We start from the raw sequence: 14,895 nt of genomic DNA, 5'->3' as shown, positions 1-14,895 counted from the left end.
CTGACAGACTGAGTACCTGCTAACCAACCTCAGTACTATACACTACTGAGATGTATCTACTTTTCCATTTCTGTACAAGTGGCCACAGTTTCAATCAAGATTTTTTCTTATCAGATCCATCTGAACCCTCCGGTTCGCGGACGAACCTTCCATCGCCACACTCCAAACTCCACCAAACGAAAAAGAGCAGAAGAAAAAAAAAGAGGCCCAAGGGAATAAGTCAGGCCCAGAATCGATAGCCCGTCCTTTTCCAGGGGACTTGGCCGCTAGACAGGGGGGCCTTGATACACCAACGCTAATCCTTTTTTGTTCGTCTTTAGTTGACAACGGCTTTTTGATATTCTTCATCAAACTCGTCCCTTGCAGCCATTGAACATGACGTTCGGTACGGCACGTATTGAAATGACGTCCTGTAGATTGTGTCTTGTTATTAGAATACGAAATTCTGCGCTAATGATGTGTGTCTCACTAGGACTGTTTGCAAACTAATTTGGTACCTTGGGAGCTAGGTACGGATGTTTAGAGAACAATGTATGCTATATAACTCAAGGTCCCACTTCCTGCGTGCTTTGAACTCTTCTTTTCGGCTTCTATGTGACATTGACATGTTTTATAGCCCTTTGCAGGTACTTTGATGGCCTGAAGTAATCAGATCATTGCTGTAACCAACCTGAGTACTCAATGTGACTGCATGACAATGCAAACTTACCCTGGGGTCGATGAACTATCATCTATCATGAGGCATCTCGGCATGCCCCCATCTCCAGCATCATCCTCCCGGTTTGTCCCTTATTACCTCATATACGACCCTTTCCCAAGCTTGTGACAATGCAATATGTCAGGCATTACTTTATCAATCGCTCAACCGCCGCATTCCGTTCATCGGCGTGGGTCAAACACAACTTCTCTAACTCTGATCAAGCTAGGCCAGCCGCTAAAAGCACAAAACATGCCATATTACACTCCCGAGATAATCAACGTGCAGCAAGCATCTCAGGTACCACCGTGAGGTCAATTATCGCTCAAGACGGGTGCACGGCTTGGTACGTACACATATCAAGGCAGAGAGGGGATCTAGAACACTGGGTGCGATATCAATGTATTACACAAGTTGGATAACAAAACCAGCGTCGCAATACCCCCTACGACGTCGTTCTCGCTTCTACGCTCTCTTATTCGGGTCGATCCTACCCGAATTTAGGTAGTTTCAGCTTTTTTCTTCTTCAGGCTGTATGTATGTAAGCCGCATCGCATACGGCATCTTATCCCTTGCATGCATACTTATCGTAGGATTTCTATAGTCCCTGTTGCGAATACGTCATATTCCAGGCCAGCCTCTTATTTCTATGCGAATTCGATGGTGCAGTATCAATCGTGGGGGTTTGCTTTTTTCGTTATTCCGTCTTACATTAAAACATCTCCCCCGTATATTGTCTGCCTTGGCCCAAGCGATCCTGGTAGGATCTAACCGACAGGAGATCACGCAGGCATCGATCTTGAATCTATCTCTTTGCTAGAGCTAATAATGCCTGTCATTACTCGTGTTCGCTCACCTGATTTTCTTATCAGCTTATATGTACATTACCCGTGCAGCGTAAGCCAGAATGAAACTCTGGGGCAGATTCATATGCACGGTCATCATATCAGACAGCGTCACGAACCAATAGTCGGAAACTTATTGTGAAACTTTTTGATGTATTACTTCACTATCTGTTCGCTAAATGACCATTCATTCTAATTGACCATGAAATCCCAAATCTGACTCATAAACTCCAATCCAATGCCGTTGTATGTATTCGTATTCATCATGAAATTGGGTTTGGGGTGTCGTATCCAGAGTCTGAGGTACCCTTTGGCTTAGACTCTCCAGTAGACTCCTCCTCCACCTTGGAATCCTTCTTCTCATCCACTTCAGCCTCTGTCTCCTTGGGCTTATCCGCAGGTTTATCGTCCTTCTTATCCGTGTCCTCCTTCTTGTTGTCCGACTTGGTCTCGGCCTCAGAATCAGAATCAGAGTCAGAGTCAGAATCGGATCCAGAGCTCTCGCCGTTGCTCTTGCGCTTAGCCTTGGCCTTGGCCTTCTTAGCCTTCTTGCGTTCCTCCTTGCGCTTCTTCTTAGCCTCAGCCTTGATGGCGTCGGCCTCCTCCTTGCGTCGCTTCTCTGCTGCTTCAATCTCCTTCTGCTTCCTCTCCTTTCTTGTCTCAACGACCCAGTCGTCGATAGCATCAATGGCAGCCTCGGGGTTGCGCTTATTCTTGAGAAGTAGACCTTGAATCTCTGCAGGACTGAATTCGAGCGAGGGAATCTTGGCAGCAAACTTGGTGGCCAATGCACTGATACGCTCCAGGGTCCCAAGGCGAGTCTTCTCAGCCAGTGCAGCATGCTTCTGAGCTTCCTCGATATCCAGGTACTTAACCTTGGCTGCTCCCACATCGACGTCTTCGCCCTCATAAGGAGCATAAATGGCACGGAAAATGGAGGCGCTCATCTCATCATCAGCCAAACCGAACTGGACAATCTTATCAACACGACCGGGTCGAATGAGGGCCTTGTCCAGCTTCTCCAAGTGGTTGGTAGTCATGATAAGAATACGGCCCTCTTGAGAAGCTACACCGTCAAGGATGTTGAGGAGACCAGATAAGGAGAGGCGGCCTGGGGGCATGGGAGCTGTAGTAGGGGGAGCACCAGGCTGGGCAGGAGCGGCGGGGACAGGGACCACAGTATCTATCTCAGTTGAGTTGTCCCCCTTTTTCTCTTCACGAGTGTGTGTGAGACCAGCACTGTCAATGTCTTCCAGCAGAACAACACAACGACGGGGGAGTTCAGCGAAAAGAGATGCGAGGTTCTCCTCAGTAGCCAAGATGGAGCTCAGGCTGACCATGTAGATGCGCATGCGGAAAAAGCCAGCCAAAGCAAGACTCAGTGAACTCTTTCCAGTGCCAGGAGGACCATAGAGAAGGTAACCGCGGCGGTAAGGGATACCACGGTTTGAGTACCAGCGACGAGTGTTGGGGTTGAGGTAATCCGTTACATCCTCGATCAGCTCGCTCTTGGTCTTTTCGTCAAGGATGACTGTGGAAATAGGACGACTGGCTCGGCTCAGGCAGCGCTGCCAGGTGGGATCACCGCCGTTTGATCCAAGAGAACCACGGTAGATGACGGTCTGCTGCTCGTCTTTCTTGATGTACTGCTCCTGAGCGTCTAGGAGGAGCTCCTTGATGATGCGTGGGTTGCGGCCAAAACAAGAGATGGAGAGTTCCTCGCTTGAACTGGATATGAAGGGGCTACGGTCGCGGTTCTCATGACGCTCGAAGAGAAGGATGTGACCCTTGTACCAAAAGAAATGGGAACCAACCGAGGGGGTGTACTGGAGGGGCTTCCTGCTCTCACTCTCATCTTCGTCCTCGTCGTCGTTCCAACAGTAAAGGAACCAACTTCGGGAGTTGATGTTGGTGTTGACCATGAAGCGGCGTGAGCCCTGAGAAAAGCGTTGCTTTGCAACCCATGCCATGACAATGTTGTAGATTTCGTCATCGGTGCGAATGCGAACAGCAGACATCAGGTGCTGTCCAATGATGCTCCAGGAGTATTCTGTAATATAGTTCCAGACAAACATGATACCAGAGACGATGAGAAGCAGGGGGATGTAGACATTAAGATCGATGCCCAGATAGGCATGAATGATACTGGAAAAGGTAGAAAACCCAGGGAAGATGAAGTCGAGGATAGCGAACTGCGAAGGTGCCTTGGGTAGGCCATCCTGACCAGGACCTGAACTTGTTGAATTTAGAGGATCCATACTGTCGACAGGTGAGATGTTTTGAAGAAAGGCGAGTGGTCCTAACATGAATCTCTTGAGGTATGTTGCGATGTTGTGACTTGGTAGTGGTTGCAACAAGAGTATGTCTGACCCAAGTCTGCGATGACAGAAGAGAGAAGAGTGAATGATGAGAAGAATAAGAAGAAAGACAAAGTAAAGGTTTTATACTCAGAGATGATGATGCGTGATACGTACGTACATACGTCGGGAACCTAAGAGGCATCCATCCACATACATGCACATGCAGATATCTGCATGAGCTAAGGCGGACCATCAGCCTTACAGCACAGCCAGAGTTAACTTTGCTTCCCGTCTTGACTCACATCCCGGGCCCGGACGAGACTGATAAGCCTCTCGCCGTTCCACAAAAGGAATAGACAGTCCATTTGATTTGTGGGGTAAAAGGAACTGATGATGATTTCTCCTCAGTGTTTAGGCATCACAGCATCCACTGCCAGGCAGCGGTCGGTACTTTGGTCCACTGATTTTCTCTACTCTTTGACACAGCAGGAAGAGTATTATCACTGGTTGGTGCGTACATACATCCCTGATCAAGCAATGCACTTTGATAGGTTGATAATTGATGATTGCTTACTGTCTATAGATCTCCTGGCCTGGCTGCCTCTTTTTTTTTTCTTTCAGCAGACCAAGATTGGACAAGACGACATGCATGTAGTGCAACAAACGCTCGTAGTATGATGATGACTGCATCTTGCATTTGACAACGCAATTGTTTCCCAGTAAAACTCAGCCTTCAATACTATTCAGGATATTTCTTTCGGTCTTGGTCATTAAAGACAATTTGTCGTCATAACCAAAGTCTAGACCCTAAACTAACAGGGGGGGAGTCATAAGGGGGAATCTCGGGGTCCACTGAAACTTAGCCTTTAGGATCCCACTGAGGCTGTGTTTCCAGGGGATTGGCTGGTGCGTATGGGGAAAATCAGGCACTACAGACAGTGTGCATCGCTCAAACCCGAGATGCACAAGCACGGCCACTGTAAGTCGACAGGCTACTGGGTAGCAGAAAAGTTGACTTCCTAAGTCTCAGGGCACAAAAATAAATAACCTAAAGGCTCTAGTTTTAACATCATAAGATGTCCTATTAATTTCGTCTCTTATTGTCTCAGTGGCCAATTTTTATGATACCCTGAGGACAGGCAAACTTCAAGGCTTTTTTTGGTTGGTCATGTTGATATCTTGACAATACTCTGACGTCAGTATAAACTGATGGAAGAAAGAGATAATTTTGAGGCTCTTTGCGATTTTCAAAATCTAGTGTTGACTTTCTTTATTCCTAACTCTGCCGCTTTGAGTCAAGCCTAGATAATAGGTAGGTAAAGTTCAAGAACAAAGAGATGATAGCATAGACATCATATTCATTAGATAATCACAAAGTAATAATTCAATCCCTAAAACGCCTTTCGCCGTCCCAGTTGTCGTTAACCATACATCCCATATACAATCATTAAACATAAAGAGGTGCTTCCTCTTAACATTACATTTCTTGATCACTCCAGTCAGAACTCCATTCACTCTCTGACCTGGGACCACTTCCGCCCTGGAAAGGATTGCCTGGTTGGTTTTGACCAGTCACGTTGATGAAAGGTGCTGCTGCTTCAGGCATTTGAGCGTTCATGGGAGGTGGTGGCATAGGAGGAGCAGGGCCATTCATCTGTGCAGGAGAGTAACCACCTCCGTAGCCACCATCGTGGCCTTGTCCTTGATCGTAAACACCATCATCGTAGCCTCCGTTGAATCCGGGGTCGAATCCTCCGTCCATGGGTGGACCCATCGGAGGCGGAGGCGGATGTGGGCCGCCGTTCATCGGCATCGGCATCGGCATCGGCATCGGCATCCCCATGGGTTGTACTGGAGGGCGGGGAACGGCTCCGTCAAAGTGCTTACGAGAGCCTCCGCCACTCTTGCGACTGCGTCCGCTCTTCTTGCTTCGGCTGCTGCCGCTACTACTACTGCCACTGCTGTTGCTGCTGGTACTACCGCCGTAGTAGTAGTACCCGTGAGGTCGGGCAACCCAGAAGAGCTGTGTTTCTGGTTCGTTCCAGTAAGAAAAGGATGACCCGCCAGACCGGACAGAGCGGTCATCGTCAAAGTCTCGGGTTCTCTTCTTGACGGCAGTGACACCTGGAGGTGCACCGGCAACCCAAGACAGAAAACGGATAGCCATGGGCTGCTTCTTGGGGACTCTGGCATATGTAGTTGTCCATGTTGACGAGCTGGTGTCATCCGAGTAGACGGATGAGCCGCCAAATGACTTGTGTGACATGGTGATGGGATAGAATGTGATGATTGTCAGGGAGTGAGGTTATCTAGTGATGGTGGTGAAGTGCTGTTCACGAACCAAATCGTGAAGCTTGGGTTTGGTGTTGTGCAATAGGGCAGGCAAGGAGTAGATAGTAAGGGGTTCCTTGTATAAGAGAGGGAGATCGACAAGAAGAAAACTAAAGAAGAAGGACGAGGCAAAAGAACAAGACGGACGTGGGACCATGATATAGATGAGAGACTAACACAGACCAGACCCCCAGTCGAGGTTTCAACTATACTATGCCATGCCATTGCGCATTGCACATCCAGAGAGTAATCGTCAGGATCAGCTGCCTTGTCAAGCCATCTCATATTCTGCGGGTGAAAAGAAGACCGAAAAGAAAAGAGAGGTTATTGTTCCCTCCATGGTTGTCGCACATTACACAGCAGTAGGCTCTAAGAAGGGTAGCAACAGGAGCAGAGACCGACAGGGGGGGAATATGACGGTCGAATCAAACGAGCGTTCGTTTGTGCAGCAGCGCCGGCGAGCCTATACAATACGACCAAAACGCTCCAGGTGATGTGCAGTAGATTACCAGTTACCAGTACCTACCGAATCTGCAGGTGACGAACCACCAATAACCCTCGGCGACGTTTGGTTCCTTGAGGCTCTCTCGGGCGAGCAGCCGTACATGCCAAAAGGGTGCGCCACGTTCGCCCTGCTTTGGAGAGAGGTAATCTAGAGACGAAAGATGAGGGTGTAAGAGATGCAAATCTCGTGGACGAGTCGATTCAACGTGAAGCGAAAGATGCAGCACTTTTATGTGTGTGTATGGTTCGTCAGAAGATTTGGACTAAAGAAGAAGGCTATTAGCTTGTCACCAAGTCAATTGGTCACGGAATACAAAGATCAAAAGTCTAATCTACCTAAAGAATACTAACGCATTGGACTTTGAATCAACAAGCTGAAACCCAACCTAGCACGAAACCCCGTTCCAGTAGCATAATTACATAGCACGAACGACTGATCACTCGAACTAAACACAACATGATGCGAACGGGTCGAGGATAGACAACGCCCAGACGTCATGCAGTCAGGACATTTCGCTGTGGCTGTCTCCTCTCCTCTCAAGTATCAACCTCGACCAAAGGTAGCGAAACGAGGCTGCAGTGCACATCTAAAGAACCTGAGTTATGAGTGCGCGGTTGCAAAGCGCTGACCATCAAGCACAACGATTGGTTGAGGCCTGCTGCAAGCTGCGAGCTGCCGCGGCGCAGGGAGGAGGGGAATAAGTTTAGCTTGGCTGGAGTGAGAGGATGAAAAGAGGGGAAATGATTATTCTACTGTAACATTTTATGCAGTTGGCTTGAAAATGGAATGTCATGGTGTGGAAATAGCCGCTCAGCTCTGTAAGTGGGTGAAGTGAAGTGAGGTGAGGTGAGGTGAGGTGAGGTGATCTGATGTGCAGAAACGAAACAGAAAACATCAATTATAAGGCTGATGATCCAAGGATGAAGGCTCGAGGGATGCATACAGTATATATGCGCGCTCTTTGAGCCTCGTTTGCAATTATAGTGCTGTTCTATAGTAGGACTTTCCTTTGTATGTGTCGACGATGGAATCAATGTAGGGTAACAGTACTGAAGCCAGAGCGTTGACATGGGTAAACCATACAAGCATTGATTCCACACAAACGATGAAACAACCGCTGATAAGCAGTTTACCAAACTCACAACCTCAAGGAGAATTTATTCCTCTAAGTCTGTGTGATCTCCAGCCCATGCGAGTACTAGTTCAAACCCACCACCCATTGATATCTCCAAACGTGGAACGTGTGGTTCAACATCTCAAGTCACTAGGTGACCCGAGACCAAGGTTTTGTTTCATGGGTTGCTCTGGGTTTCCAATAACTAGTGACCCGGCAGTTCAACAAAGGGGCTAGACTACTGCCTACCCCGGACGGATAGGATAGATAACAAAACAAGTAAAAAGCAAGGCGAGCAATGCTTCGTTTTGGGGGGTTGCTTCATATAAGAGCTAATTAGATCTCACCTGCTTTGTGTGTAAGAAGTAAAAGAGCAATGAGAGTCTCGCGTCTGACACCATCTTTTTCGTGACAACGCATACATCGAAATCGTCCAACTTTGACTGCATCTCAAAGAAGAAAGCTCAGAGATTGCGGGCTCTGGTTGGACACGACATGAGAGATTGTGTTATCGGGAGTGATAACTCTTGTTTCGTTGTGACCATGTTTCCGAGTCCGTGTTGCACGTTTCCGAAGCATAAGCTTGGAGATACGAGACACAAGACATGTGAGATGAGAGAGGCAGCCCGAGATACAAGACGGTCAGAGAGCACATCTTGGCACGCGATATTAATTATGTGAATTAGATCAAAATTAGGCAAAATAAAATAAAATAAAAATAAAAATCCCCTCTGATGGAGTAAAATCCTTGGTTAGGTCTAATAAAGTGACGTTTTTGGAAAACTTGGAAGCGACAGAGAAAAAGGCAGGATATTCAGTGGAACTTTTAAATGAAACTGGCAACTGGCTGGGTCTTTGGATTGGGACCAAAATAACGGGTTACCCAAAAAAGATTCATCCAGTTTTAATGTGAGTTTATTAACCCTGGATTTGCTGTGATCAGCGGAAGCGGAGGACATCCGAGATTGATTTGGAAGGGACCAGACCTAACCGGACCTGAGGATTGGGATTGGGACTGGGACAGGGACTGGGACAAGCCAAGTCCAGCCAAGCCCAGGAGATGGAACGCCGAAGCAAGTCAAGTTCGCTGCCGGTTCGGCCGGGATCGACCGTGACGTGAGGAATGTGATGTGATGGAAGGGGAAGGAGTTTTGGTAAAGGATAGTGAAAAACAATGAAACATATGATATGATATGATGTTAGTGACTCTTATCGTCAATCACATACACACAAAGTCAGATGTTGTTTCTCCATCTTTCAAGACCCTGATTCTTTCCTACAATTCATCTACCGTCCAACTTTTTGTTCTGTAATAGCCTAGTCAGGTTTGGCTGCCAAGCGAAAGAGAGGAGCTGATGGCTCCGGTCAAAGATGGAGGTGAAGTGTCATCAAGGCCGAGAAATGGGAAGCAAATGGAAAGAATACGAGGTTTTAACCACGTAAACAACAACAATAATAACATGATTATGCATCAGAGAAATATACATAGATACATACATACTCTGTAGACTGACTGAGTCTAGTCCAGCAAAAGTCTGGCGAGTTCCAATGCAATGACGCAGGAATGAAACCTCTCCATCCACTACAAGCCCAGCGCCATTGCCCATTGCTGCGTGCTGAAACTGGTCCCTCTTGGTTGATCCGCCAATCGCTTGAGGCGAACCATGGTAGTGACCCCCCTTGATGACCCTAGCCAGGTCCGCTGGTCGAATGCCAACCAGGGTATGATCCTTGTATTGCAGATAGGAGGATAGAGAGTGCAATTGAATCAATTTATAGATTAGGATCAAACTCTCTCAAGATACCTAATCAAGAAACAAAGTGCAATGAATGTTGCTCGTGAAAATCTCAACCTCCAAACTTCAGGGCCATGTTCAGGTCCTTGGCGTCTCTCGTAGTGCATCTCTAGCTTAGTTTCGTTGCTCGTTCCCCTAGACAGTCCCTAGTCTTTCCCCTTTCTAGGTCATCTTTTACTGGCTCAGCGGTGGTCCATGTACCCACTTGAGCCCGTTGAGGGACCCTCTATGGTATGGCGCCTCTTGTCCCTCATTGGCCTGCTCTCTCCCTCCTGCTCCCGTGTAGCCACTCAGTCGCTCCCTCGCTCCCTCTCGAAACCCGCTTTCTCTTTCTTGGCCTTTTTTGCACTTTCTGCCTATCCATTCATACCCATTCCCCATTCATCCATCGATCCATCCATCTCAACCAAACGGCTAAACAATTCAATCTGGTCAATCATTCATTCAGTCAATCAACCAACTCATCGACTTGACTTCTTCGACCCGAAAAACCTTCGCTATTCATCCCATACTCTCGATTCCGCCCGACACGATCAATTTCATCTCTGTCGATTTCGATTCTCGCTCGTTTCGCTAAATACCGCTCGCATTCCGATTCAAAGCTGGCCTCCCTTTCGACATTGACCTGCCGACCGCTATCCCATCAAAACCCGACCGTAGATTGCCCCCTCTAGGACAACAACCTCGACTTCAACGCCCGATCATTAATTCACAACCCCTAGGGCACGCCCTTGCCGGCGTCTCTGGCTTGAAGCCCTAGCCTCCTTCTTCATCACGCCATGGATCCCAACGACAGCAAGATCACCGACCCCTCGCGTCGCTCTTCCACCCGGCGATCGCGTTCCCTAAGACTATCCGCTGGCAGTGCTATTGTCGAAGATGAATACGACCTCAATGCCATGATGGTGGCGGATGGATTCCGACCCACTGATACTACCGCCTCTTCAAACACGAACCTGACACCAACCTCGAATACTCAACTCGAACCTTCACTATCACCAACCGAGTCTTTCTCAGAACAAACAACCTCCGCAAAGTCATCAGATGCATCTGTCGCGCCTCGCTCATCAGAAGAGATCACACCCGCTATTCGAAACCGACCTTCCAGTATCTCAAAACCACACCGAAACCACGATTCTCTCGCTCTCCGAAATGATGGCACAACCATGGTTGATAGATCTCATGTACGAAACAACCCCAGCCTATCGTCTGACGCCCCTGTCATCCGTGCCGAAAGCCCTTACGTTGGCCCATCTGGTCCCTCGCATCCATACAACATGTATCCTCAGAGAACAATGAGCATGGCCACTACCTCTACTGCTGCCAATGCTGTTGTGCCAGATGATCGGCCTTATCAAGGAACTCAAGGCCCAGCTCACCCATACGCGCTTTATACGCAAAACACCACTTCCGGCGAGAGTAGCAGCCAATCAATCCCAGTAGGTTTCAACGGTTTGGGATCGACATACCAGCGGCAATTAGGACCGGATGGAGAAGAGGCAGGAGATTTAGTAGGCCCTTTGGGCCACACAGAAGAACTACCGCCTTATACAAGATATCCAGACAACGCCTACGTCCCCAGGCCCACTGCGCAAGCGCCTGTTTCCCCAGTATCACCCGTGTCAGAACCATCATCCCCGGTTAGAGAAGTGCCAGTTGCTCAAATACCCGGTGCTGGTGGGATTGGAATCGCAACTCGCGACCCCGAGTTTTCTTCAACTGATGACGACCTGGCTCTGCCAAGGACCCGACCTTCAGTAAGAAGCGCCAACTCTTCGGACAACAGTTCACACAACATCAACGGTGCTGCCGCTCAAATATCCGAGAAGCCTCCCGTCAGCAAATGGCAGCGACGGGCTAAGAAGAAGCTATGCGGGATCGTGCCTTACTGGGCCATCTGCCTCCTGCTTGTCGGTCTCGTTCTGATGGGTATCATCATGGGTGCTGTGATTGGGACGATGCTAACCAAGAGTCACCCACCTCCGCCCCCTGATGTTGACGAGTAAGTTATATGCGGACGACCTGACTCGACTTTCATGCTAACTTTCTAGTGACAAATTCTTATCGCCTGCTACTCCAACAACATATGACCCTGAAATCTTGACAATCATACCCGATAATTTACCACCCATGGCAACAGGCCGTTTTGCCCTCCCCAACATTGATCCTAGCCCACAGGGATATAGTGCTTGTTTCAATGACACAACTCAGTCATCAGCTTGGTCCTGCGATATCATCTATCCCCTCTGGTCAATTGAGGTTTTGCAAGATTCAGACCCCAAGAATGAAACCGGAATCTCATACAATTTGACACTCAGGGCCGTTGACGATGACAAATACCCATTCCCGTGGGGCGCTCAACCACCAAATATCAAGACGGTTGCTATGAAGTTGGTCAACGATACAACTGATGTCGCACGCGGTCCTGCTTGGTGGCTAAGGACAACGTACAACAAAACCGTCATCGTATCAGATAAGAAGCTTGGCGATTTGGAGAAGCGAGGCTGGGATCAAGATGGTGGCGACTACGAAGATTACAACTCATTTCACCGATTCAAGAACAAACCAATGAATGCCAAGGTGGGCGAGCAACCTTGGATCTGTACCTGGCCAAACACCGTTATCGAATTTTTCATTTATCCCAATGAAACCGCGACAGGATACCACCCAACCCCGACGACAAACGATGATGCTGCCACTTCAACAGAGAACAGCTATGCGACTGCATCAACCGCTTGGGATGCCTGGAAACTCCCTGTCTATCCTCATGTCTACAAGATGATGGAGCGCCGATTTCTTTGGGATGAAGATTCTGTGGCTACATGTACTAAAGTCGAAGTGATCGGTGACGGAACCAACTCAACGGTACTCATGAAAAATGGCACAAAAATCACATTGACCATCCAGGAAGATGAGGATGAGAACTTTATTAAAGGGCTGGACCTCGAATGGACAGGCAAGGGCAAGCGATCCATTCCACAACTAATGAGACGGACAAGTCCAGCACTTACCGACTGTGCTTGTATATGGAAATCTCAATAGAACGTCGACTTTTTTTTTTTGGTCGCGAATGAGTCACGATCAAGAACGCAGGTTACTCTTGATCCCTGTTTTTACTTATTTTTCTTTTGGTATCACACGGCTTTATGCATACAAGACCGGGTTGGGGTTTTGGGTCGCACGATTTTACTTATCTATCTTGCATCGTGTACGCGCCATTGCGTTTTTGTCGTTATTCAAGAATGCATCATGGGAGACGCGATGACAACGTAACGGGATTGCATTTTTTGGGTTTACAAATGAACGGGATGGGAATATCTGGAGTTCAGAGGAGCGACTGGCGGTTTACGAAAAGAAATGCTTTTCCTGAAGAATTAAATTATTCAACTGTGATCATCTTTCGCTGTTACTGTGCTGTGCATGTCTTATAAACGTGAATCCAAAGTGTGTTACAAGCCTCTTGATATTTAAACCGTTGTTATATATGGACTCGGGCTCATGTATCCTATACTACCACTTATATCATGGTATGATTTGTTGGTCAACTCCCCGTCCTCATTGCTTGTTGAAGCTGTAGTTGTAAATGATGCCCTAGAAAGTTGTCCGACTCAGCTGCTCAACACACGAACCATGAGTTGACAGAGAATCCCCAACTCCTTCGCTTAATATTGGCGTAACTTCCCATCTCGACGTCAACTCGTCCTGGCAAGGGGTAAGATTCCCTGGCGCATGTAGGATATCACCTCGATACTGCAATTCCGGGTCGGAAGGTCTGTTTAAGAGTCGTCACTGAGCATCTTGTGCAATATTTGTCTCGTTCTCGGGCGTTTCGCGGATCTCATTGTCGATAATATCCTTTCTCCCATCGCGGAAATCTCGCATGAGAGACAGGAATACCGAGTTCTTCCACTTCTCGCCATCTTCGTGCTCGACTGATTCGAGAAGTCGTTCAGCAGCATCTGCGACCTCGGACTTTGTCTTTGCGACCTCGACAGGTTCTGGTTCAGGTTCTTGAAGGATGGTCTCTCGCTCTGCCTCGATGGCGAGATTGGAAATATCGTCCGTGACAAGTTTGAGAGGATTCGGTTCCAGTCTTGGCTCGGCGATGGTTTCCTGTTGTGAGGCACGTTCGGCTTCGGCCTGCGCTACCGCTGCGTCGTTGAGTTCTAGTTCGCGGGCCATCTTGTCCATCATGGCGTCTACTTCCTCCATTCCCCCTCCACCGTTAGTTGCCATCCACTTTGACATTTCGTCGTCGAAACCAGCTTCCTGTGCCGGCGCTGCGGTGTTGTCCATAAGAGCACCGTTAGACCGGTTATACATAGGTGAGAAAGCGGTGTTGGGTTGCATGAATGCAGTGTGGAAGTTCATCTGAGGGGCTGGTTGGTGCATCTGAGGCGCGGCTTGCGAGAAACCATTTTGGACAGGCTGTCGTTGCGATTGATTCGCAAAGCGGCTGAAGTCGGCTGCCCAGTTACTCGTATCTACTGAAGGGGAGTGCTGTGCTTGGTTGAAGTGTTGTGCTTGCGCGGCATGGAATGCATGTGGATGTCCTTGCTCAAGAACAGCAGCATGGGCTGCTAATCTTCCTGCTGCGTGGTGATGCTGGGGAACTCCCGGAAGTGTTGACTGGCCATCCATGAATGCGCCGAAACCATCCGCGCCTTGCATGTGCTGTGGTGTAGATCTGAAGGACTTGACGAGTTTAGTTTGTAATCCTGCGGAATATCACGTTCACACTTACAGCATGGCCTTGAGGACCGGCGCGATCTGTGAGTCGGTCCTGGTGATGACTGACATCCCGGGCCTGATGATCGATGAGTCGCTTGAAGGGAGTACCTCCGCTACACGAAGCGTCCGCCATGACTGTGTCTATAGTTTGTTAAGATGTTGGGTATCCAAGTAGTATGCCTCGGTCTAGGCGGGGTGTTTGTAGTGGCGGCTCGAACAGAAAGACAGGAGTAGATGGTAGATGGCTGAATAGAATGCGCAATGGATGATGATGTGTATATAGACAAGAAGTAATAAAGTACAATGTCAAAAGTAAAAAGGCGAATGAGATGTGAGGTTAAAGATGAATAATCCAAGAAGTGTGTTTCCCCAGATTCCAAAAGTAGGAAGTCGATGGCTCGTGATCGCACCGTCCTCCTACATAACGGCTACTGTAGCGTCCGGGGAAGCTTGCGACCGAGGCAACTGGAACATGAACGTCTGGTACGTACCGCTCGGGAACAAAAGCGGTAAGTGGGGGTTGACCAAGAAGAAAGAGATCACGCATATATTCACGTGACCTTCAGCTTGGCCAAC

The 14,895-nt window shown here is 48.3% G+C and overlaps 4 protein-coding genes across 4 annotated transcripts; 1 reads left to right on the top strand and 3 right to left on the bottom strand.

Moving 5' to 3' along the window:
- Positions 1–1,675: 1,675 nt before the first annotated feature.
- FGSG_09267 (uncharacterized protein) lies at positions 1,676–3,848 on the bottom strand (the record flags this gene model as incomplete). Its single annotated transcript, XM_011330199.1, has 1 exon — positions 1,676–3,848. The coding sequence occupies one exon, from the start codon at positions 3,846–3,848 to the stop codon at positions 1,806–1,808; it is 2,043 nt and encodes a 680-aa protein (XP_011328501.1). The 3' UTR covers positions 1,676–1,805.
- Positions 3,849–5,181: 1,333 nt separating this feature from the next.
- On the bottom strand, positions 5,182–6,222 carry FGSG_09268 (uncharacterized protein). The gene has a single exon (XM_011330198.1). The coding sequence runs from the start codon at positions 6,106–6,108 to the stop codon at positions 5,320–5,322; it is 789 nt and encodes a 262-aa protein (XP_011328500.1). The 5' UTR covers positions 6,109–6,222; the 3' UTR covers positions 5,182–5,319.
- A 3,741-nt stretch (positions 6,223–9,963) lies between these two features.
- On the top strand, positions 9,964–13,039 carry FGSG_09269 (uncharacterized protein). Its single transcript, XM_011330197.1, has 2 exons — positions 9,964–11,590; positions 11,640–13,039. The coding sequence occupies exons 1-2, from the start codon at positions 10,368–10,370 to the stop codon at positions 12,628–12,630; spliced, it is 2,214 nt and encodes a 737-aa protein (XP_011328499.1). The 5' UTR covers positions 9,964–10,367; the 3' UTR covers positions 12,631–13,039.
- Positions 13,040–13,374: 335 nt separating this feature from the next.
- On the bottom strand, positions 13,375–14,452 carry FGSG_09270 (uncharacterized protein; the record flags this gene model as incomplete). The annotated part of the gene is made up of 2 exons (XM_011330196.1): positions 13,375–14,283; positions 14,333–14,452. 2 exons carry the CDS (start codon positions 14,450–14,452, stop codon positions 13,375–13,377), a joined length of 1,029 nt encoding a protein of 342 aa, XP_011328498.1.
- Positions 14,453–14,895: the final 443 nt, after the last annotated feature.

The sequence above is a fragment of the Fusarium graminearum genome, chromosome 4 (assembly GCF_000240135.3).
Source record: "Fusarium graminearum PH-1 chromosome 4, whole genome shotgun sequence".
Taxonomy (NCBI): Eukaryota; Fungi; Ascomycota; class Sordariomycetes; order Hypocreales; family Nectriaceae; genus Fusarium; species Fusarium graminearum.
Note: the sequence above shows the minus strand (reverse complement) of the source record. Positions and strands in the feature narration are given on the sequence as shown.

What these genes read in the sequence shown, in the direction of transcription:
- FGSG_09268 (XM_011330198.1), bottom strand. Translation starts at nt 6,108, where the DNA reads ATGTCACACAAGTCATTTGGCGGCTCATCCGTCTACTCGGATGACACC.
- FGSG_09269 (XM_011330197.1), top strand. Translation starts at nt 10,368, where the DNA reads ATGGATCCCAACGACAGCAAGATCACCGACCCCTCGCGTCGCTCTTCC. An exon ending in CCGCCCCCTGATGTTGACGA is followed by an intron (nt 11,591 to 11,639) that starts GTAAGTTATATG and finishes CTAACTTTCTAG; the next exon opens with TGACAAATTCTTATCGCCTG.